The 25,357-nt window shown below is 37.5% G+C and overlaps 1 protein-coding gene across 1 annotated transcript in view; it reads left to right on the forward strand.

The window, feature by feature from the left end:
- The window catches only part of COL25A1 (collagen type XXV alpha 1 chain), a 472,824-nt gene that overhangs the window by 262,374 nt on the left and 185,093 nt on the right, over positions 1-25,357 (forward strand). Inside the window, exon 5 of the mRNA XM_019417196.2 lies at positions 23,265-23,282. Coding sequence (XP_019272741.1) covers positions 23,265-23,282 — 18 coding nt within the window. The remainder of the gene's footprint in view (positions 1-23,264; positions 23,283-25,357) is intronic.

Raw genomic sequence — 25,357 nt, forward strand, 5'->3', positions numbered from 1 at the left:
CTTGGTCTATTACCCTAAGGACAGTGACTGCCAAGATGTAACCTACTTTTAATACTTTAAGTGATTTATAATACCCTTATTATATTGTCAGTAAATTAGACTCCATGAACAACATAAGGATTCCTTTTAGGAAGAGTTATGATGATAGTCGAAGTGGTCAGTTCATATTAGAATGTTTCTTTTGGGGGGCTGGAAGTCAGCATCATTTTAAGTGTGAAATGTTTCCTTGCTACATCTCGCTTTTGCTTGTAAGCTACAGCAGGTGGCTTACTGCTAAAATCAACATGACAAATCTCTTAGAAATGACATCTCTTTTGTTACATATTTGTTCTCACCTTGTCTCATTCTGTGCTGGCTAGCCTTTTAAATGCCTTAGGATACCAAGGATGGTATCTAAATAGATTCCTAAGTTATAAGTATTCAGACTTCTTACTTTTAATTTTTTAACGTGTGTTTAGTCTTGAGAGAGAGAGAGAGATAAAACAGAGGTGGGGGGGAGGAAGAGGCAGAGAGAGAGGGAGACACAGAATCTGAAGCAGGCTCCAGGCTCTGAGCTGTCAGCACAGAGCCTGATGTGGGGCTAGAACCCATGAACCATGAGATCATGACCTGAGCTGAAGTTGGACGCTTAACCAACTGAGCCACCCAAGTCCCCAAACTTCTTACTTTTAAACTATAACCAAAATTAGCTAAATGTTGTTAAGCATTTTCCATTAAAGCCATCATATGAATCCCAGAAATATGAATATGTGTACTTATATAAAACTGGCTCCTTGTCTAGCATCCAAATATATATGTAATGGAACACTAAATCCCCATAGTAGAGTATTAAGTTCTAATATTTGATATTTATGGGCTTTTAATTTCCTTCTAACAAATTTAAAAATGATGCATCTGTAGCAATTGACCAAGGTATGGATTCTTCAGTCAGAATGCCTTGTAGTTCAAACTTTTCTGCTAAGTAGAAAAAAAAAAATTTAGAAGAAGGATCTTTTCCTGAGATTTTTATCTTCAAACCCTGGAAAGTTTCAGAGTGCATAAAATACAAAAAAATAGAATTTTAATTGATGAGAACCTCAAGATTAAATCCAGGTTTTCTTTTCATTCTTTAAATCAGAGAACTAAAAGTGGAGCCCAAGCAGGTATTTGAAGGAAGACATTGTCTCACTGACACAGAACTATCCTGCAGTGATGAAAATGGATAAATGAATAAGGGTATATAGTATATTCTCTCTAAATCATTCATTTTAAGGGAATATCTTCTAAAATGCTCCATATTTTAATAAGTCCAATTCATCAAAGTCCTCATATAACATCTATTACAAAGATTTATCTCTTGCTGAATGCTAGCCAAATAATTTTCCAGAAATGACATTTTTCACAGTTTATTGTGTTCCCATTATCATGGCACAAGCTACATCAAGTGTATTTCTTGTGCAGCGCTTAACATGACTTAGCGCTGTTTCTGCACATGGATGTTTCAGTTTCTGAAAAGAAAGATTTTTAGGTAATAATGTCTTTCAGGTTTTAATCAGCCATAAAGTCGTATAATTTTTTTAAATGCCTGCATGGTTAAGAAATAGAATAACACCATGAAGGAAATTTATTTCCAACTTTTAATTACTTGGATTAAACCTATGTTTGACCCTGATTTAAATGAAAATAGGTTAAGAGAAAGTTTGAGAATTTATTTATTATCGAATGGAGTTAAAATATTTGAATGACTTGGCATTACTTACAAACTTTGATTGCTTTTATGGATTTAAATCTTTTTGAGACATGGTGAGTATTGGTGTAAGTTAAAGAATGGAAATCTATTATGGAATGTCATTAAGATTGAATGATACATATTTTTGATGTAAAAGATATTGTTGCAAAACAAATTCATTTGTTTTCTACAGAGATTAGAAGAAAACATGATTCTGCATTACTATTGAATGGCTTTACTATTTCTCACCATTCTTTTTCCCTCCTATGGTCTCTTCATGAAAGGGAGATGTTGAAAAAAGAATTTAGAAACCTGGGAAATTTCTACACCAGGAAATAGGCAGGCTAAACTCTATTCTGTAGGATCAGAAAGTGAAGAGGTTTCAAATGTACTGTTTTCTTCAAAAATTTGGAAATCAGTGTGGTTTGGTTGAATTTCTTGACTTCTGTCTTCTGATTGGGATGCCTCTTGCTATTCCTGCCTGCAGTCTCAACATGACTGTACAAGTAAGAGGACCAGATCCCACTGTACTACAGATTGTTCACGTGGGAATATGCACAGGAGCCAAAGGAACCTGGAACTACACTACACCTGCCCTCTGACATCGGTGGAAAAATCCTCCCTCTGCTTAATGGCAGAACCAGGTCCCTTGACTTCCTTTGTGAATAAGGACAATGCTACGTAACTCTGATGTCCTAGTTCATGCTTCGTACACCTATACATTATGTGTGTGTGTGCGCGTGTGTGCGTGTGTTGAACCGAACTGAAACTTCTCCCTGAACTCTGCTTTCAATGAGAAAAAAATAAATGGCTGAGGTTTGCAGTTTGTCAAAAGCTTTGAAAAGATTGCTTTAGCAGACTTTATTTCTGGAGGCTTGTACTGCCTTTCCACTCCTTTAGGAGGGACCTGATGGGATAGCCTAATTTACTTCATGCATGCCAATTATTAATACAAATGTCTACCTTGGCCTACTTCCTTTCATTTATACAATTTCAGGGATGGCCGGTCAGCCATGCTCCAGGCAGAACATAGAAGCATTCATGCACAGGAGCTTGTGCTTTATTCTCTCCCCAGTAGGCTCCGAGCATGCTGTGGCTATAGCCCATGGAGCTCTATCTTTTATCCCTCGGCAGTTATTTAGAATCATTGAGAAAGAACCTGCCGAGCCTCGTCAATAGAGGTAATTTAGCCAGTGGCTCTAAAAATGCTAAGTTACATTCCCTGTCTCAACTGAGAACATTTATATTACAGAAGAAATGAAGTGTATTCAATATACTCTTGAAGAGTGCATTACAGTATCTAATTCAGTCTCAGCATCACTAACTGTACAGCCATATAATGTTAAAGTAAATTAAGGTGGTTTATCTTTCAATATAATCAATTTTATTACAGTGACAAGAGAAGACTGTAATAGTTTTCACAATTTGAGCCTTTGTCAAAAGGCCTTCCAGTTTGTGTGGGAAGAAAAAGCCCAATAAAGGATGGGAATCTGGAGATGTATTCACATCTCTGTTGTTTGTGACTGTGGGTTCCCTCTTGAAAAGCCCATGCCTTATCTTTTCCTTGGTTTTCTAACACCACCATAGTGCCTAGAATTTAGTAGGTTGATAGAATAAAAATTTGTATAAGGATGAGTTTTTTTTAAACCAAATGTTTATTGTTTACCTTCTACTGTTTAAGATGCAGTATAGCATAAAAATTTAAAAGCATAGGCTCTGGAATCTGACAGAAGTCCTGGGGCACCTGGGTGGCTCAGTCGGTTAAGCATCTGACTCTTGATTTTGGTTCAGGTCATGATCTCACAGTTGTGGGATCAAGCCCCACATCAAGCTCCACAATCAGCATGGAACCTGCTTGGGATTCACTCTCTCTCTCTCTCTCTCTCTCTCTCTCTCTCTCTCTCTCTCTCTCTCCCTCTGCTCCTCCTCCCAAATAAACATTAAACAAACAAAAAATGCTTTGGTTAGTCTATCCTGCTGGGAGTGCCTGAGTGCTCCAAGTGCCGTATTTCTTTCTTTGGCATTTCAGCAACACTTTGTTTGCATGGCCACTGTAACCCTTAAAGTTCTGTGACTTGGTTGGTAAAGTTTATTTGTCCTTGTTACAGAAAATGTAGGAAATGGGTGATTCATATAAATTCTATAGTAGTTTGTCACAAACAATGTCTAAAGACACTAAGAATTATAAGAAAACCTTGAGTACTTTAGGCAAATGTTTTGCATCATTACTCTATACTTCAATCATTTTTGAGTCCTTTTTGAATAAATATAGATAACATCTTTATTATTGTTATACTTTGTCTTTGAGACTATATTTCTACAATTAAGTCTAAAGAGATAGAAAGATGAAATAACTCAAATAAAAGCATGTTTAAAGAAACTGTTGAAACAGTGCTGGTAAAAACTAACCACAGGTCAACACATCATACATTCTACTAATTTATGAAAGCATTGGTACAATTGAACTTATTAAATATAGTTCAGTGGTTATGTCAAAGAAGTAATGCAGGAAGAGTAAAAATTATATCTGATGGAAGAATGGAAACCATTACCCACACACCCTCCCCCATATCCTCACTTTCCTCCTTAATAAGTTAGATGTCGTCATGTATCATTTTAATCACACTCTTGCATACACCTCTAAAAGCCCTTCTCCCTCTCTCTCTGGCTTGGCCTAGGGAAACCCAAGCCTCGTAAAATACAACTCACCCTCCACTCTGCACCTGCACCCACCTCACTGAATGAGGGAGGACAATAACCACCCAGTTAACTGGTTTCATTTTAAATTCACACTACTAATCTCATGAGGATGCATGGTGCTGCCCAGGTCCCTGATCTATGTTCATCATCCAGTCACTGTCTTTGTCTCATAGCTATTTCAAACATTTTTTTCTTGCTCCTGAATCCTCCAGCTTCTTCTTACTTAACTTGGTTGGTAACCTTACTTCTTATTTCCCCGAGAAAATAGAAGCAATCAGAATATAACTTGTATACACTCCCACCACCAGATCTGATAATTTGTTCACATCTGCACCATCCTTTCCTCCTGTTACAAGGGATCAACTGTCCCTTCACTTGTGCAGTTGAGCTAATCCCTCTGCCTTCTTCAAGGCATTGTTCTTGGAATTGCCTCCCTCCTATATCAGTGATTTTTCCTCCTTACTGGATAATTCGATTGGCATAAAATGAAGCCATACCTTCCATCTTTTCTTTTTTAATTTTTTAAATTTTATTTATTCATTTTGAGAGAGAGACAGAGAAAGAATCCCAAGCAGGCTTTGCCTGGTCAGTGGGGAGCCTAATGTGGGGCTCAAACTCACAGACTGTGAGATCATGACCTGAACCGAAATCAAGAGTCAGGTGCTTAACCACCTGAGCCACCCAGGTGCCCCTCAGCCTTATCTTACATCTTAAACAACAACTTCTTTGACCTCACACCTTTCCCCAGACACTCTTGCATTTGTTAACTCCCTCTGCCCTTCACAGCAAAACTCATAGAAAGAGTTGTTCACAGTCACCAAATCTGTTTTCTCATTCTCTATTGAATCTAACCAGGCATTCATCTCTACCACTCTGCTGGAAACATTTTTGTCAGGATCACTGATTACCTTCACCATGACAAATTTAGTAGTCAGGGTTCAGTGTGAATTTCACTGGACTGTATTCAACACAGTTGATTGCTCTCTTCTTCTTGAAGCACCTTCCCTGCCTATCCCCTTGCTTGATATAACTTCTCAAGGCACTTCTCCTACCTCACTGGCCTCTTCTCATTCTTGCTAGTTCTTTCTCTTCTTCATAGCCAGTACCTGTTGGAATGCTCAAAGGCTCGTTTTGGGGGGGGGGGCTGTTTTCCTTCCTTATTTATATTTACTCAGTAGGTGATCTCATATAATTTTATCTGTATCTGCAAAGCTCTCAGATTTATATCTCTACCCAGACTTCCTCTATGAACTCTGGTCTCATGTATCCAACTTTCTACTCAACATCTCTACATGGGTGTTTCACAGACACCTGAGACTTAACATGTCTAAAACCAGTTCGTCCGCCTTTACTCTTCAAAGGTGCTCCTCTCACAGTCTTCAAGACCTCATCAGGAAATGGCACCTCTACTCCTTTAGGTGCCCCAGTCAAACCCTGGAGTCATTTCTGACTCCTCTTTTTTCTCACACACTCCTCTACTCATCTCTCTGCAAATCTGGCACTGCTTTCTTCATAATATATGCTGAACCTGACTACTTCTTACTTCCTTCACCACTAACTACCCTCTGGCCCATCCCATCATTTGTCTTGCACTTGGATCATTACAAAAGCCTCCTACCTTCTCTTTGTGTTGACACCTTTGCCCTCTTATAGCCCTTTTCCCACAATGAACATGATCCTTTTCAAATATAATTCACATTATATGATTTCTTTGTGAAAAACCTTCTCCCTGCAGTTTTCTAGCTCATTTCGGTTAAAAGACAACTTCTTATCATGACTTATAAAATTGGATGCAATCTGTCCCTTCCACCTCTATGACTTCACTCCTTACCCCTTTTCCATTTTTCCCTCTAGTCCAGGTGCACTGTCAGTTACACTTTATTTCCACCTTACAGGCCCTCCACTTGCTCTTCCTTCCCCCCCCCCCACCCCCCTTCCTCTGTTTGGACAGTCCTTCTGTGACCACCATATAAAATGGCACCCTCCCACTGAATCGCTCTCTTAGCCTCCTTATCCTCATATATTTTTCTTTTTTGCTGTTATCACCACTTGCCACATTATTTATAAACATTCTCTTACAATCTATCTCCCCCAATAAGAATGATAGTAGGGACTTTGTTTTGTTTGCTATATTCCTAGTACCCAAAGGATGCCTGGCACACTGGAGATGCTTAAGCAATATTAGCTGAATGAATGAATAATCAGCCTTACTCTTCCCACACCCATCACATACCTGGCAAACTTCTTCAGAATCCCTTGAGATTTAGAGCACAGAATACCTCCATTTTCTGCTTCTGTACATCCAAATTTATATTTGTCCTCACTTTCTTTCTCCTCTTCTAAAAGTGACACCCCATCTCCTGACCCTTATTCTCTGACACCATATTTGTTTTGTTTTACAAGCTGCTTCTTTTCTCTTAGCTAAGTTTTCTGTCAGTTTGTAAACATTTTAAAATCTTTCTCATTTTTACTATGAAAAAAAAAGAAAAAAAACTTTTCCTCAGCCCAGTGTTCCTTTTAGCTACTATCCTATTTTCCCTTCCCTTCACACACAATTATTCAAAAGAATTCTCTATTTAGGTTGGCAAATAGTTGATACACATACTTTCTGCTTTTTTGCCCTTTGCTGGTTAATCCCAGCACTCTTTCCCAATCCCAGAACCTTCTTGTAACCCATTATTCCAGGCAGCCATTAACAACCTATCATACTTGGCACTTCAGATAACACCTGCTTGCTCTCTGAGGAGCTTATTCTTTTTTTTTTTTAATGTTTTTATTATTTTTGAGACAGAGAGAGACAGAGGAGGGTCAGAGAGAGAGGGAGACACAGAATCCAAAGCAGGCTCCAGGATCCCAGCTGTCAGCACAGAGCCTAACGTGGGGCTCGAACTCACAAACCGTGAGATTAATACCTGAGCTGAAGTCGGAAGCTCAACCGACTGAGCCACCCAGGCGCCCCCTGAGGAGCTTATTCTTGTCTTAATTTCTTCACCTCACTCCTCAACCAGTTGCAATAAAGATTCTGACTTCCTATTGGTTAAATGCCATACACTCTTTGTGGTCCTCATTTTACTTTCTCTTTTTGAAATTCTCTCAAAGCTTGACTTCTGTAACTCTAGCTTGTTGCTGTTTTTAATTCTTTTCCTATTTCCTTTCTGGGACACTCATCCTCTCTTGTTCTTGAAATGTTTCTCTTTCTCTACCTAGAGGTATATTTCTCTTATCCTGGGGTGAATGACTCACTAGAGAATTGATGAATGGACTTAAAGGTTTGTGTGTGTGTGTGTGTGTGTGTGTGTGTGTGTGTGTGTGTAAAATTTTAAGTGTTTCATGTGTGGATATTTCTAACTAGAGCAACAAAAACTTTTATTCAATTCAAAAGAGGGTTAAGAATCAGTGCCTCTTGCTTCCCCTGGGTAATCTCTTCCAAACCCATAGCTTCAGCTACCGGTATGATGCAAGTGAGAGCAAGTCAGACCCATGTTCATATTCCAGCTTCCCCTTTTAGAAGCTGTGTGACTCTGGGGGATGCTACTAACCTCTCTGAGACTTGGTTTGTTCAACTATAAAATGATGGAAATGACTCCTAATTTGCAGGCTTATTGTAACAGGGGTATCATTTATAAAGCTCTTGGTGTCTTATGATAGTTAGTAAGTGGTAGTTATTATGATGCAGTCCCAAACATCTTGGATCCTAAAGCACATAAGCTTCTCAATTTGCAAAACTTCTTCTCCCCAGTTTTAAAATAGGTTTTCATTTTTAGGGTTCTTTCTCCCCAGAGCAATAAGCATTATGTGAGTCGTACATTATGAATTAATTGACTCTGTAGCACTGATTTGTTAACGCAAAACATCTAGGACATACAGCTATTGAGCGCACTGTCGAGTGCACCTTTGCACAATTTTTAGAAAATTGGAATTGGGCACTTATATAAATATAATACGCCTGAGAGATGTTTATAAATTGGCTTCCAGTATTTATCTGGAACAATCAAAATAGCACACTTTTAAAAATGTTAATAAACATGGCAGAAACCAAGTTATTTGTTATATGCAATGTAATAAAAATTGTCAAGGAAGTAAAAATTGCCTTTGCATTCTTTAAAAAGCATGTATTTTTAAAACTATGAAGCTGTGCAGGTGTCTCTCCTCACATGTGTTCTATATGTTTACTGTGTCCTACTAAAATGTTTGTAAAACTTGTCATTTATTTACACCTCGATAGCCCTTCCTGATTCCATGCCAGTTGGTGAAAAGATTTGGATAAGTATTATGTTTTAGGAGTTTAATACACATTTATAGCCTAAAGCATATCTTCTTTAAATGAATCCATGAAATGACACAGCTAAATCCCCAAACCCAAATATTTTGGTTTGCCAAATAGCAAAGGTTCTAACAAACTCAGCCTAGTAAGGATCCCTGTGCTATGTGGAGCCAACTTCCTATCATTGAGTGCTTGACTCTGGAACTTTCCTGCCCCTTTCTCTACTCCTAATCTACTCCTAAAAGTGATGTGGGACACACCCTGAAAGTGAATTCAAAATCTTTCCTTATTGAATTTTGAAAGATAATTTTAATTGTTTCACAACATCCGTCCAAGTGATTAAAAACACACTGAATTGGGAGAAGTTGGAAAATGGAATTCAAAATTCTGGCCTAGACCTTTGAATGAATGAATTTAGTATGTAAAAAATTTAACAATTTAGTTAAAATTCTGTTTAAGATTTTTCTACAGTGAATTTGTATCATGTGACAAATACTTTTATAATCAAGACATTGTAGTAGTAAAATTTTGAGAAGTACAGAAAACTCTAAAGATGGAAATAATTACCCATAATTCCACCACCCAGGGATAATTGCCATTTTGTATACGTTTTCCTCTCTTCTTCCTCACACCTCTCTCTTCTCCCTCCTTCTTTCTTTCTCTTATTTTCCTTCTTTGTTTCCTTCTTTATTCTCTTCATAGAGATAGATTTACAAATATATGTCTGTATGAATACATATGTATACACATGTAAAACTATAGCCTAAAAAATGTATAATCTGTATTTTATGTTCCACAAAATAAGTAAATAAAACATATGAAGTTCACAATTGGAGTAACACTGTGTTTTCAGTGTTGTATTATAAGGAAATAATCAGTGATAAAGTCAAATATTTATATCAAAAGATGTAAGCAAAAATTTGAATCAACCTCAGTAGAATGATAGGCATCCAATAAGTTTCAATGTTGTAAATTAATATAGAGAGTCTTTATCTTACTCATATTTAGTATGTGAAACTTTTAATGACAAAAAATGCACATGATAAAATTCTTTACTTTTCTGTGTTCTTATTATGAACGTTTACTCTTGAGAAAGAAAAGAAAATGGAAGAAATCTTCCATTTTGAATCAATTTTTGTTTTCTTCAGTACATCGAACCCATCAAGACCGTCTCTATGTTTGCTCTCACTCTTTCTTTATCTCAAATTTTAGAAAAGATATACCCACCAGGCTAGAGCCTGTAGCTATTTTTTTCCCCTCTGTAGTGGAATATGGCTTTTCTTTCCCAGAATTAAAACCACCAGGGATTAAGTAATTTTGAAAAGAAAACCTTAAATTGAAATACTGTTATCTAAGTAGTATTATGTGACTGTGGCTAAGGTAAGAATTATTAATATCTATCCTATAGGGTAACACAACAGGCAATATAAATTATGAATAATATTTATTTCAGTCAAGCGTGTAAGTCCCCGGGAGCATGAACAGCTTATAGATGTTGAGAGATGATGCAGTCTTTGCAAAGTCATTTTTTAATTAATACACATAACCCATAATGCTTTATTTCTTCAATTGCTTTTCTCGGTAGTGTATCATTTGCATGTTAATTTGTTTTTCAAATTAAGAGACACTTTTTGTCTAAATTTGAATTAGTAGAATGAATTGTTGGTATTGGTTTTATAAGCTGCTATAAATTGCCATACTACATTTGTATAGCATTTTATAATTCACAAAGTAATTTGATATAACAGTCTCACATTGATTGGATATGGAGGCTTAATCTAACCAGGGAGTGATTTTTCTTCAGGGTAGAATTCTCATGCCTTTTGTTCAGTGGCGTGTGTGTAGGTATGTAAATCCTCCTCTAAAGCCCCCATAGGCTTCTGTCTTGGTTCCATCTCTGTTATCTGAATAAGATTCCATTGAGGGGAAGGACTTGTTCTTTGGCAAGATGTGTTTATTCTGCAATGAACAGAAGCCAAGAAAACTCTTTTGGGAAGGTACATTTTGAAAATATAATCCTGTAATGTAAGAATAGTAGGCTTACTAACAATTCTTTAAGGATATTGTAAACCATCTTTGGACTAGTCAAAATATTCTCACCTTCTAGCAATCTAACAATTATTTCTGAAGCACCTTATAACTTGGGCAACGAGATACTGGGGATGAAATGTGAAAAGTTTCAACATGTAGTGAGGATGGGTGAGATTCCTGTTCCTCGTACTGCAGATGTAGAATGTATCTGTTCCACTTAGTGGCACAGACTGTAGGTGAAACTGCATTGGTTTAAGGAATCCCATTGAGAAGGCACCATGCTAGGACCATCTTCTGTTCCTTAAAACATCCTGCTATCAGGACAATCCTGCTGCTACTCAGAGTTCCTATGATGTCATTCTACAGCTTTACCTGGATGCCTACTTTACATACTATTTTCCCCTGAAAAGAAAAATAAACTTGACATCTGAATGTGTGGATTTGAGACTTTTCAAGAGATCATGAATTACAGTAATCCCCTTCCAATAATCTTTTTTAGACAGTAAGTGTTCCAAAATGCAACACATAGAAATTATTATTTTTAAGTATTTTTTTTTCAATTCAAGGGAATGAAATGAATCTGAATCTGAGGGTACTAAACGTGGTAGCAAGCTTGAGACGGTTAAGGATGAATTTATAAGTTATCGAAGTAATTTCTTTCTAATTACCTCGAAGCAGATGTAGCACCTTTTAAAGTTGCATGAACCATACTATATTCCCTCAAGTTTTCATTTCAAAATGTATCACAGTAAAGATGTATGTGAGTCTGTGATGTATGTGGGTCTGTTATTCCAATTAGTATTTCAAAAGTAAGATTGTAGTTTAAAAGTGCAAACTCGTGTGCTTATCTGTGCTAGTGTTAATGGGAAAATGGCATTTTTTTCCCATCTGAAAAGGAATGACACAGATTTACTATCCATAAAAAAAATATCATGTAGTGAAACTAATTGCCTCAGTGAGAAATCTAAATGACTTTGTCGATTTAGAGAAGGATGTTAGCACTTTTTGGCAGCTGTAATTGTGATAACAGCCTAACTAAGAATGGTTAATATTGCTCTTTAATTGCCTGAAGTAACAATACATAGTCGAGTGATACGTCATCTCATTTATCATGCTCCATTGTGGTTTACTTGCCTCACAAAACTTTCAACTTGCTTTGAACACTTTTCTGTCAAGCTTCAGCTACTGGCTGATTGTTTTTCACCATGCTGTTCTGATTACCACTTTTTAAAGTCACTCCTCCTGCTGTTTCTTTTTCTTCACGCTGGTGCCTTAGCTGTCTGGAGGGCATTGCATTGAGCTGTTGACATACAGTAAATCAGTGACTCACAGCACTCAGCATTCTCCACCTTTACGTCAATTTTTTCAAACTTTAGTATTTCTGTGATTTAACCCTTGGAATAGCTCTTGATTATACTAGATTTGAGTTTTTATTTCTGTAAACAGTTTGGTGATTTGCTTGGGAAAAAAGTCCTTTTCCGGAATTCCATTTTTAAAAATTCAACTTGGGAAAAAAGTCCTTTTCTGGAATTCCATTTTTAAAAATTCAACTATTTTGTGAGCCTTAGTCACAATTTACAACTATTCGTTGAGAGTGTATTTTAGAAAACCGAAAAAAACTTTCACAGTTGATTTCTAATAATGTTCACTACTCGTAAATCAGAATAGACTAGAAAAATCCCTGCAAATGAATGCAAATACTTGGGTTTCTCAATGAACTACTCAAAAGCAACTTAAAGAAATTCTGAGATGTTTCTTTTGGCGATCTGTCTATAAAGTGTTCATGCCCAGTGTCCTCAATCACCAGGGAGTTTCTGAGATGCTCTTCACTTTTGAGCTCTTGTCCAATGTCTTTTTATGCTGTGCACTCCCATGGGGGAAGCTGGCACTGCCATGCCTACTGAAACCTGCCCTCTGATCACTTTCCTCATTTATTCAGATAGTTCTATCATAATGACTACAAGACTCCAGCTACTGGACTGTCTCCTTACAGGTATTCTAGGTGTCTTCTAGGGAATATTTGTTACATCATACTGACTGAGAAGATTTGATGTAGACAGCCCAGGAATCTTTTTTTTTTTTAATTTAATTTTTTATTTTTTTAAATTTACATCCAAATTAGTTAGCATATAGTGCAACAATGATTTCAGGAGTAGATTCCTTAGTGCCCCTTACCCATTTAGCCCAATCCCCCTCCCACAACCCCTCCAGTAACCCTCAGTTTGTTCTCCATATTTATGAGTCTCTTCTGTTTTGTCCCCCTCCCTGTTTTTATATTATTTTTGTTTTCCTTCCCTTATGTTAATCTGTTTTGTCTCTTAAAGTCCTCATATGAGTGAAGTCATATGATTTTTGTCTTTCTCTGACTGACTAATTTCACTTAGTATAATACCCTCCAGTTCCATCTATGTAGTTGCCAATGTCAAGATTTCATTCTTTTTGACTGCCGAGTAATACTCCATTATATATATATATATATATATATATATATATATATATATATATATATACACACACACACACACACACACACACGTATACATGTATTTGTATACGTGTGTGTGTATATATATATACCACATCTTCTTCATCCATTCATCCATCGATGGACATTTGGGCTCTTTCCATACTTCGGCTATTGTTAATAGTGCTGTTATAGACATGGGGGTGCCTGTGTCCCTTTGAAACAGCACACCTGCATCCCGTGGATAAATGCCTAGTAGTGCAATGCCGGGTCTTAGGGTAGTTCCATTTTTAGTTTTTTGAGGAACCTCCATACTGTTTTCTAGAGTGGCTGCTCCAGCTTGCATTCCCACCAACAATAAAAAAGAGATCCTCTTTCTCTGCATCCTCACCAACATCTGTTGTTGCCTGAGTTGTTAATGTTAGCCATTCTGACAGGTGTGAGGTGGTACTCACTGTGGTTTTGATTTGTATTTCTCTGATGATGAGTGATATTGAGCATTTTTTCATGTGTTGGCTGGCCATCTGCATGTCTTCCTTGGAGAAGTGTCTATTCATGTCTTTTGCCCATTTCTTCACTGGACTCTTTGTTTTTTGGGTGTTGAGTTTGATAAGTTCTTTATAGATTTTGGATACTAACCCTTTATCTGATATGTTTGCAGATATCTTCTCCCATTCTGTCAGTTGCCTTTTAGTTTTGCTGATTGTTTCCTTCACTGTGCAGAAGCTTTTTATCTTGATGAGGTCCCAGTAGTTCATTTTTGCTTTTGTTTCCCTTGCCTCCAGAGACGTGTTGAGTAAGAAGTTGCTGCAGGCAAGATCAAAGAGGTTTTTGCCTGCTTTCTCCTCGAGGATTTTGATGGCTTCCTGTCTTACATTGAGGTCTTTCATCCATTTTGAGTTTATTTTTGTGTATGGTGTAAGAAAGTGGTCCAGGTTCATTCTTCTGCATGTCGCTGTCCAGTTTTCCCAGCACCACTTGCTGAAAAGACTGTCTTTGTTCCATTGGATATTCTTTCCTGCTTTGTCAAAGATTAGTTGGCCATATGTTTGTGGGTCCATTTCTGGGTTCTCTATTCTTTTTTTTTTTTAATGTTTATTTATTTTTGAGACAGAGAGAGACAGAGCATGAACGGGGGAGGGTCAGAGAGAGAGGGAGACACAGAATCTGAAACAGGCTCCAGGCTCTGAGCCGTCAGCACAGAGCCCGACACGGGGCTCGAACTCACAGACCGTGAGATCATGACCTGAGCCGAAGTTGGATGCTTAACCGACTGAGCCACCCAGGCACCCCTCTGGGTTCTCTATTCTGTTCCATTGATCTGAGTGTCTGTTCTTGTGCCAGTACCATACTGTCTTGATGATTACAGCTTTGTAGTATAGCTTAAAGTCTGGGATTGTGATGCCTCCTGCTTTGGTTTTCTTTTTCAAGATTGTTTTGGCTATTCAGGGTCTTTTCTGGTTCCATACAAATTTTAGGGTTATTTGTACTACCTCTGTGAAGAATGCTGGTGTTACTTTGATAGGGATCGTATTGAATATGTAGATTGCTTTGGGTAGTATCGACATTTTAACAATATTTGTTCTTCCTATCCAGGAGCATGGAATCTTTTTCCAGTTTTTTGTGTCTTCTTCAATTTCTTTCATCAGCTTTCTATAGTTTTCAGTGTATAGATTTTTCACCTCTTTGGTTAGATTTATTCCTTGGTATTTTATGGTTTTTTGTGCAACTGTAAATGGGATCGATTCCTTGATTTCTCTTTCTGTTGCTTCATTCTTGGTGTATAGGAATGCAACCAATTTCTGTGCATTGATTTTATATCCTGCAATTTTGCTGAATTCATGAATCAATTCTAGCAGTTTTTTGGTGGAATCTTTAGGGTTTTCCATATAGAGTATCATGTCATCCGTGAAGAGTGAAAGTTTGATCTCCTCCTGGCTGATTTGGATGCCTTTTATTTCTTTGTGTTGTCTGATTGCCGAGGCTAAGACTTCCAATACTATGTTGAATAACAGTGACGAGAGTGGACATCCCTATCTTGTTCCTGACCTTAGGGGGAAAGCTCTCAGGTTTTCCCCATTGAGGATGATATTAGCGTTGGGTCGTTCATATATGGCTTTTATGATCTTGAGGTATGGTCCTTCTATCACTACTTTCTTGAGGGTTTTTATCAAGAAAGGATGCTGTATTTTGTCAAATGCTTTCTCTGCATCTATTGAGAGGATCATATGGTTCTTGACCTTTCTTTTACTGATGTGATGAATCATGTTAATTGTTTTGCACATATTGAACCAGCCCTGCATCCCACTTGGTCATGGTGAATAATTTTTTTAATGTGTTTTTGGAGCTGGTTGGCTAATATCTTGTTGAGGATGTTTGCATCCATGTTCATCAGGGAAATTGGTCTGTAGTTCTCCTTTTTAGTGGGGTCTCTGTCTGGTTTTGGAATCAAGGTAATGCTGGCTTCATAGAAAGAGTCTGGAAGTTTTCCTTCCATTTCTATTTTTTTGGAACAGTTTCGAGAGAATAGGTGTTAACTCTTCCTTAAATTCTTGGTAGAATTCCCCTGGAAAACCATCTGGCCCTGGACTCTTGTTTTTTGGCAGATTTTTGATTACTAATTTGATTTCCTTACTGGTTATGGGTCTGTTCAAATTTTCTCTTTCTTCCTGTTTCAGTTTGGGTAGTGTCTATGTTTCTAGGAATTTGTCCATTTCTTCCAGATTGCCCATTTTATTGGCATATAATTGCTCATTATATTCTCTTATTATTGTTTGTATTTCTGCTGTGTTGGTTGTGATCACTCCTCTTTCCTTCTTGATTTTATTTAGTTGGGTCCTTTCCTTTTTCTTGATCAAACTAGCTAGTGGTTTATCAATTGTGTTAATTCTTTCATAGAATCAGCTTCTGGTTTCATTGATCTGTTCTACTTGTTTTTTGGTTTCAATAGCATTAATTTCTGCTCTAATCTTTATTATTTCCTGTCTTCTGCTGGTTTTGGGTTTTATTTCCTGTTCTTTTTCCAGCTCCTTAAGGTGTAAGGTTAGGTTGTGTATCTGAGATACACCTTTCTTCTGGTTTCATTGATCTGTTTTACTGATTTTTTGGTTTCGATAGCATTAATTTCTGCTCTAATCTTTATTATTTCCTGTCTTCTGCTGGTTTTGGGTTTTATTTCCTGTTCTTTTTCCAGCTCCTTAAGGCATAAGGTTAGGTTGTGTATCTGAGATACGACCTTTCTTCCTTCTTTAGGAAGGCCTAGATTGCTATATACTTTCCTCTTATGACCGCCTTTGCTGCATCCCAGAGGTTTTGGGTTGTGGTGTTATCATTTTCATCGACTTCCATATACTTTTTAATTTCCTCTTTAACTTCTTGGTTAGCCCATTCATTCTTTAGTAGGATGTTCTTCAGTCTCCAAGTATTTGTTACCTTTCCAAATTTTTTCTTGTGGTGGATTTCGAGTTTCATAGCATTGTGGTCTGAAAATATGCACGGTATGATCTTGATCTTTTTGTACTTACATAAGGCTGATTTGTGTCCCAGTATGTGGTCTATTCTGGAGAACATTCCATGTGCACTGGAGAAGAATATATACTCTGCTGCTTTAGGATGAAATGTTCTGAATATGTCTGTTAAGTCCATCTGGTCCAGTGCGTCATTTTAAGCCAAATTTCCTTGTTGATTTTTTGATTAGATGATCTGTCCGTTGTTGTGAGTGGGGTGTTGAAGTCTCCTACTCGATGAGACTCGATGAGTTTATGTTTGTGACTAATTGATTTATATATTTGGGTGCTTTCACATTTGACTCATAAATGTTTACAATTGTTAGGTCTTCTTGGTGGATAGATCCCTTGATTATGATATAATGCCCTTCTGCATCTATTGATACAGTCTTTATTTTAAAGTCTAGATTGATTTAAGTATGGCTACTCCAGCTTTCTTTTGTTGACCATTAGCATGATAGATGGCTCTCCATCCCCTTATTTTCAGTCTGAAGGTCTTTAGGTCTAAAGTGGGTCTCTTGTAATCAGCATATAGATGGATCTTGTTTTCTTATCCATTCTGTTACCCTATGTCTTTTGATTGGAGCATTGAGTCCATTGGCATTTCGAGTGAGTACTGAAAGATATGACTTTATTGCCATTATGATGTTTGTAGAGTTGGAGTTTCTGGTGGTGTTCTCTCGTCCTTTCTAATCTTTGTTGCTTTTCATATTTATTTATTTCTATATACATATATATATTTTTTTCATCTTTTCTCCCCTCAGAGAGTCCCTCTTAAAATTTCTTGCAGGGCTGGTTTAGTGGTCACAAACTCCTTTAATTTTTGTTTGTCTGGGAAACTTTTTATCTCTCCTTCTATTTTGAATGACAGCCTTGCTGGATAAAGAATTCTTGGCTGAATATTTTTCTGATTCAGCACACTGAATACATCCTGTCACTCCTTTCTGGCCTGCCAAGTTTCTGTGGATAGGTCTGCTGCAAACCTGATCTGTCTTCCCTTGTAGGTTAGGGACTTTTTTTCCCTTGCTGCTTTCATGATTCTCTCCTTGCCTGAGTATTTTGTGAATTTGACTATGATATGCCTTGTTCATGGTTGGTTTTTGTTGAATCTAACGGGGGTCCTCTGTGCTTCCTGGATTTTGATGTCTGTGTCTTTCCCTAGGTTAGGAAAGTTTTCCACTATGATTTGCTCACATAACCCTTCTACCCCTATATCTCTCTCTTCCTCTTCTGGGACCCCTATGATTCTGATGTTGTTCCTTTTATTTATTTTTTTTTATTTTATTATTTTTTTATTATTTATTTTTGGGACAGAGAGAGACAGAGCATGAACGGGGGAGGGGCAGAGAGAGAGGGAGACACAGAATCGGAAACAGGCTCCAGGCTCCGAGCCATCAGCCCAGAGCCTGACGCGGGGCTCGAACTCACGGACCGCGAGATCGTGACCTGGCTGAAGTCGGACACTTAACCGACTGCGCCACCCAGGCGCCCCATGATGTTGTTCCTTTTAAATGAGCCACTGATTTCTCTAATTCTTAAATCGTGCTCTTTTGCCTTAATCTCCCTCTTTTTTTCTGCTTAATAATTCTCTATAAGTTTGTCCTCTATATCACTGATTCTCTGTTCTGCCTTGTCCATCCTTGCCGCCGGTGCATCCATCTGTGATTGCAGCTCAGTTATAGCATTTTTAACTTCATTCTGGTTATTTTTCACTTCTTTTATCTCTGCAGAAAGGCATTCTAATCTATTTTCGACTCCAGCTAGTATTCTTATTATCGTGATTCTAAATTCTGGTTCAGACATATTGCTTGTATCTGTGTTGGTTAAATCTCTGGCTGTCGTTTCTTCATGCTCTTTCTTTTGGGGTGAATTCCTTCATTTTGTTATTTTGAAGGGAGAAAAGGAATTAATGAGGTAGAAAAATTGAAATTAAGTATTAAAATTAAAAATTAAAAACACACACACACACAAAAATCAAACAGATGATGCTAGATCCTCAGTGTGTTTTGGTCTGGGTGTTAAAAGTGGTTTGAAAGATTAGAGGGAAAAAAAGGTGGGGAGAAAAAAGAAGAAAAAGGAAATCGTTTGAGAATTTGAAAAAATGAATACACTGAAGTAGACTAAAATGAGATGATTGGGGTAAAATAGAATTTGAAAAAATACACACAAAAGTAAAGAATATAGTAGAAAAAAATTAAAGAAAAGTATTTTTAATAAAAATTAAAATAAATATGAATTTTTCTTTGTATTCAAGAAAAAGAAAAGAAACAAAAAAGAGAAAAAAGATTAAAACAAGGAAAAAAGGAAATCGTTTGAAAATTCAAAAAAGTGAATACACTGTAGTAGACTAAAATAAAATGATGGAAGTAAAATAGAATTTGAAAAAAATTACATAAAAGCAAAAATATAGTAAAAAAATTAAGGAAAAATATTTTTAATATAAATTGAAAGTAAAAATGAAGTTTTTCTCTTTCTGCATTCAAGAAAAAGAAAACAAATGAAAAAGAGAGAAAAAGAAAAAGAAAAGGAAATCATTTGAAAATTTGAAAAGGTGAATATACTGAAATAGACTAAAATAAAATGATGGAAGTAAGATAGAATTTGAAAAAATTTACACAAAAATAAAAAATATAGTAATAAAAATTAAAGAAAAATATTTTTAATAAAAATTGAAAATAAAAATGAATTTTTTCTCTTTCTGTATTCAAGAAAAAGAAAAGAAGTGTAAAAGAGAAAAAAAAAGGAAAGAAAATTGAATAGATGGACCTGCTAACAGATTGAAGTATGACGGAAACTACTTCATTTTCCCCTAGAAGTTAGACTATGTAGCACTTTATAGTCCATAAACTAAGCAGGCGGTGAGATTTATGTTCTTGAAGAGTGAAGTTGGCCCAGTTGGGCGGGGCTCGGCTCTCCACTAGATGGCAGTGCTAGCCTACTGGGGTGGAGTGTTGTGGTGCTCGTAGGTGCATATGCGCATGCACGGGAGTGATGAAAATGGCGCCACCCAGCTACCCAGTCTGTTCTCCTGGATCAGCAGTCATGCACCCATCCTCTTTCTTCAGCTTTCGTCCACTCCCCGCCTTTTCACTTTCTGTGACCAGGCCCCAGGCAGTACCTCTCTACTGAGTTTTGTCTCAGATGCGGCTGTTTTCCCCAACCCCTTACTTTTGATGGACTGCGGTTTTGACCCATTCCACCCCTCTGTGGGAGGGTCTCACAGAGCAATGGCCAAATGAGCAATGGCCGAATGTGGGCTGTACCCAGGAACGCTTGCTGGACCCTGCTGCTGCCAGTGCCCTGAAACTGCGGCCAGGTACCAGCCCGCCCCAGAAAAAGTTCGCAAGATAGTGTAGCAGCAGCTTTTCAGGGATTGTGGAAAATTACAACACACATCTGGCACCAGTCTTCACCTTTAATGACTTTGTGCCAGTACCAACGAATGTGGCTGCTTTCTGGGGTCTGCTGGGACCAGGTGGCTTCAACAGTCTCTACCAAATGTCCTTCCAGCAGTGGAACCTCTTTTCCCCGTGTGGCCCGAGAACCTCCCGGACCCCACTCTGCTCCGAGGGATTTGCCCTTCCCACCAGAGCAATGCCAGGTATCAAGCTGTGGAGCAGCAGACTTTGTGCGCCCCTTGTTTACAGTCTTAATGGAATTTAAACCCTCTCCTTTCTCCTTTCTCCCTTTTTAGTTTAGTCCCTGCGGTTGTTTCCAATATTCCACTTTCTCTCCAACTGCTTTTGGGGAGGGGTGCTTTTCCCATATTCTCCACCCCCCAGTCTCCCTCCTCTCTCTGCTCCCAAAAATACCTCCCTTCCTGCTCCTTCTCGCTCCCCAAGTTCACCTCTCCACGCCGCGTACCTGCTGAATTCTGTGGTTCAGGTTGTGCAGATTGTTGTGTTAATCCTCTAATCAATTTTCTAGGTGTGCAGGATGGGTTAGTGTTGGTCTGGCTGTATTTCACAGACACAAGACACACAAAAGACTTCCATGCTGTTCTGCCTCTTGGCTCTTCCTGGAATGTTGTGTAACATTTGTAAGGTTTGCACTGTGTAATCCATGTCTTAGGGAGAGTTATCAAACTTGCCATTTTATATGCATCAATTTTGGGGAAGCCTGTCTACCAACCCACTTCCATCCCTCTTTTTCACACATACATACATGTATGCACACATGCACGCCGTAAACATTTGAAATTTATTATCATACATTAGAGTCGTCTGAGTTTCCTGGTACTATATAATTTTCAATGCTTTTGTAAAAGTCAACTTTTTAAAAAATGTTTACTTATTTATTTTTTGAGAGAGAGAGAGCGCGAGCAAGCGTGAGTGGTGAGGAGGGACAGAAAGAGAGGAGAGAGAGAATCCCAAGCAAGCTCCATGCTGACAGTGCAGAGCCCAATGTGGGGTTTCATCCCACAAACAGTGAGATCATGACCTGAGCTGAAATCAAGTTAGACGCTTAACTGACTGAACCACCCAGCTGCCCCAAAGTCCACTGTTAAATTTTACTGTCATTTATTTTTTTTCACTACCACTAACATAAAATCCAGAACACAATGAATATTTGTATATAGTAACATATAAATGTATGCATACATTGCATTAAAATCATTTGTTCTGTGTAATGGCAGAAATGCCACATTTTAAAAATAGACAGGAAAAGTCTGTCATCTGTAGAACAATCATAGGAAACAAACAATCTCAGCAATGATGCTAAATGTTACTCTTGAAAAAATCATTTCTGATTTTAGACAATCTTACCTTTTAGTTTTCAGGAAAAAAATGTAGAAGATGTAATGTATTCTGAAGTTCTTTAAAGGATGCATGTTCACATTTCTGAGTTTGCATTAGTTGAAAACTTCAGAAAGGTCAGAAGCTTAAAGCATCCAGAGAGGCAGAGTGCAGGTGAGAGTGAGCACATATTGTAATTTCATCCATTCCATGAATCTGGGAAGATCTACATGTAGGTGGAGAGCCCTGCCTTTGTAGGTTCCCCATGTGTAGATCTGATTTTAGGGTTGCCTACTACCCTCGCGAACCGTGGTTGGCTTGGTTTATGTACAAGTATTAGTTAATAGGCTGGGTTCCTGCTGGTCCTAGGTCTGTATCTAGAAGCAGAGATTCACACAGTGCCTTGTAGTGCAGGAGTTGTTGAGAGGTTTAGAGCATCCACTCACTTGAAGAATGTTCTGATACCACTGTTGATCTGAGCAAGTTTGTATACAAATGAGAGTTTAAACTTTGCCGGAAGGCGGAATGACCTGGTGGAAAATGCATGGACATTGGAATCAGATTTGGGTTTAAATTCTGGCTTTTCCATCTATAGCTTGTGCGACTGTTAGCTTATTTCTATGAGCCTCAGTTTCTTCATTTGTAAAATGCAGTGCAGTTATAAGGAATAAACGGAATAGCATATCCAAAAGTGCCTGGTACTCAGGAATAAATGAATGTTATTCTTTTTTCCCTCTCCACCACTAGGGTACAGGAGTGGGTGAGTAACATCCAGTGTAACTGGTTTAGTTCTCTTCCCTGGTTTGATTAGATAAAACCTGGCTAACCCCGTTTTCAGACAAAGATCTTGAAAGTCATCTGTTTAATCTCCAGTTAGCAAACACGTGCCTAGAGAAATTCCAAGCCTGGAGAGGGGATGAGAGAGAAAGAGGGTAAGAGAGAAAGAAGGAGAGAAAGGGAGAGTGTTCTCTGAAATTTGTTATTAGTTCCATGCTTTTCTGTATTGATACCTAGTGACATACAGCTGGCACAATGAGATTGTACCTTATTAATTTATTTTTAAAGATTCCCTAACTCTACGTGTACTTTTTCTTTCATCCCATCTTACATGAAACCCAATTAGAGATTTTAAGAAGGTGAGGTATAATCAATACTTTTATTCACAGGTGATTTTTCTTGAGAAGGATTTACAGTCATGCTGCTTTGAAATTTTTTTCAGCTTAAACAACAAGAAAGTGACATTCAAACTGAATTAGATTATCACGTGGTTACATGATCTATTGACTGAGTGAGGAGTTATGATGCACTTTAATTGAGCCTAAGACCTCTCATATTCTTTTATAATGCCCTTAGGTTGGATTATACAGAGTAAAAGATAGGTGTTTATTTTTAAAATTGACTTAAAGTATTATTGAAACAATGAGAAATCCAAAGACTCAGGGAATTCTAAAAATATCTGCCTCTTTTTTTCTTGTCACTGTGCTATTTGAACCTGTAGCTCATAGTAATAGTCTGGGCTAGAAGCCCTCCCCTCAAGTACCACATTCATTATGATAATGTAGTTCATCTTTTGCCTTCTTTTTCTCCAATTTTCTAGAGCATACTAAAACTCTTAAGTAATTTTTCAATTAACATAGACCATAATAGCAAGATTTTAGATAAATAGCATACAATAAAAATATTAAGATATAATATGATTTTTTAAAACCACAAAGTAAAATTTGTCAGCAGTTAGGTATTAAAATATTTGGAAAAGATTTTTGGAACTAGTTTAAGTTTTGGTTGTGAAATTATTCTCTTTAAAAACAATTTTGTAATTACCTTCCTTTTTTCTTTTTTTTCTTTTCAATTTCAGGGCCAACCTGGTCCTCAGGTAAGTGAATTCTTTCCTAATAAATTAATTTCAATTTAGGATTTCCTCAGTGTGGAGATTTTTCTGCAATTCATTTCAAAGGCTATTAAAAAAAGCTATGAACCAGTAATCATGACACCACGCAGTAGACCAAATATTTCCCAGGAGTAAAGCTCTGGGGCCTCTCCAGGGTTGTGTGAGCCACATCAGCTGTTGGACCAGATGGCAAGTTTAACAATGTACTATCATACAAAGCAAAACTCTTAACTGATCTGAAACAGTGCCACAGGACTTTAATGTAAGATAAAATGACTTAGTAAATGTCGGGTATGAACTGGTTTGCGTTAGGTACTGATTAATCATGTACTAATAATGTTGCTGTAAATCCACACAGACTCTGATTATTTAGACTGTGATCATACCAGCTACTTTTGATTCATTACACACAGATATTGAATTCTATCTACATTTTCAATATAAACGAACGGCTGAAGACATGATTTATATTTAAATGTGCATGCAGTCAACAGAAAATCTTTTGAGCTATAAATCATATTGGAGAAAATGAGGAAATTTTAGGAAGGGGAGGAATGTGTAGGGAGATAAAAGTACAAAAGACGGGAATTGTCAGAAATGAAGAATCAGTAAAAAAACAATAAACTTGATATTAATACTGATTGTGGTGTGCAGGAAGCTATCGAGAAGGGAATGCCATTATTAATGTTTTACCTTTAACACCATAATACCCATACATAACATAGCTATTTATTGAGTTCCTCTTACGACTCTTTCCCTTTGATATACCAAATGCTATTTCTGCCTTAGATTGTTTTGTACACAAACAATTTTCCTGACAGCTCTGTTATTCAATATCCAAATTGTGTATTGTGGGCTAGTTGTCATAATAGACCATGAGAATATTATTTATAGTTTTTATGAGCTCCGTGTATAAGGAATGTCTAACAAAGCAAACAAAAAACCCCACGTACTTTAGTAGAGCAGTCCATTCTGTAATATCTTCATGAGAAAAACTTTGCCATGTAGTTAATTTATGTTCCTATCAGAGAATACTCTCATTATTTGTGATTTTCACTCTTATTTTCTAAGTTAGCTCAATTATTGGAGGGAAAAAAACCCATGAAAGAAAGTTGTAGCTTATTTCCGAAATTTGAAACTACTACATTATAATGGGATGAAGACAAAGTAAAAGGTAGTTTGCATGCTTTATTTTATTTAATGCTACAACATCCCTGGAAAGTACTATTTTACTTGTGTGTGTGTGTGTGTGTGTGTATTATATGCACACACATACGTGCATACATATATATGTGTATATACACATATATACACACAGACTCACACAGAATCAGAAGAGATACATGACTCACCTGGAGTGACACCATAAAACTGGGGGCAGAAGTCAAGTGTGTCTGTAAAAACCTTATACCCCTGTAGCACTCAGCTCTCAAGAGAAGACTAAAAGGCAAGCTAACAGAATAAAATAAGTTGGAGTGCTGGTTTTGAGGTTATTATAATCTTTAACACATTTTAAGTATTAACAGGACCTCTTTCTTAGCCCGGATCACTTCTACCTAACCTAAAGCTGTCTTTTAGATAAGGATTTGGGTATAAGTAATTTATGTAGGAGACAATCCCAGGAAGCATTGTGAATGAGTGGGGGAAATGACACAGGAGTGGCAAGACGACCAGAAAACAGATGTATTGCTGAGGATGCTGTGGGAGACTGTAGAGCTTGCCTCAGAATTGCCCACTGAAAGGTCAGGAAATTGATGGATTTATCCACTAATTTCCCTTCCTTCACTGTTGAGAATCATGGCTGAGTGTTAACTCCCTGGCTCTTCTGGCCTGTCTCAGAAGGTCCAGCACGCTCCAGCTGCTAGAGGAATGCAGGAAGCCGTAGGGACATGTGAGTCCTGTATCCTTACACTGTCTTTGAGGAAGGCAGTGGTGAAGGTTGGCACCGACATCTGCTACAACAAAGAGTTGCTACAAGTGAAGGAGTCCTATAGACAAAACAAAAAGGGGAAAATTCAGACACAGGTGTGAGGACTTGGATAATTGGACAAAAAGACAGC

The sequence above is a fragment of the Panthera pardus genome, unplaced genomic scaffold (assembly GCF_024362965.1).
Source record: "Panthera pardus isolate Hobbes unplaced genomic scaffold, ASM2436296v1 HiC_scaffold_13, whole genome shotgun sequence".
NCBI lineage: Eukaryota > Metazoa > Chordata > Mammalia > Carnivora > Felidae > Panthera > Panthera pardus.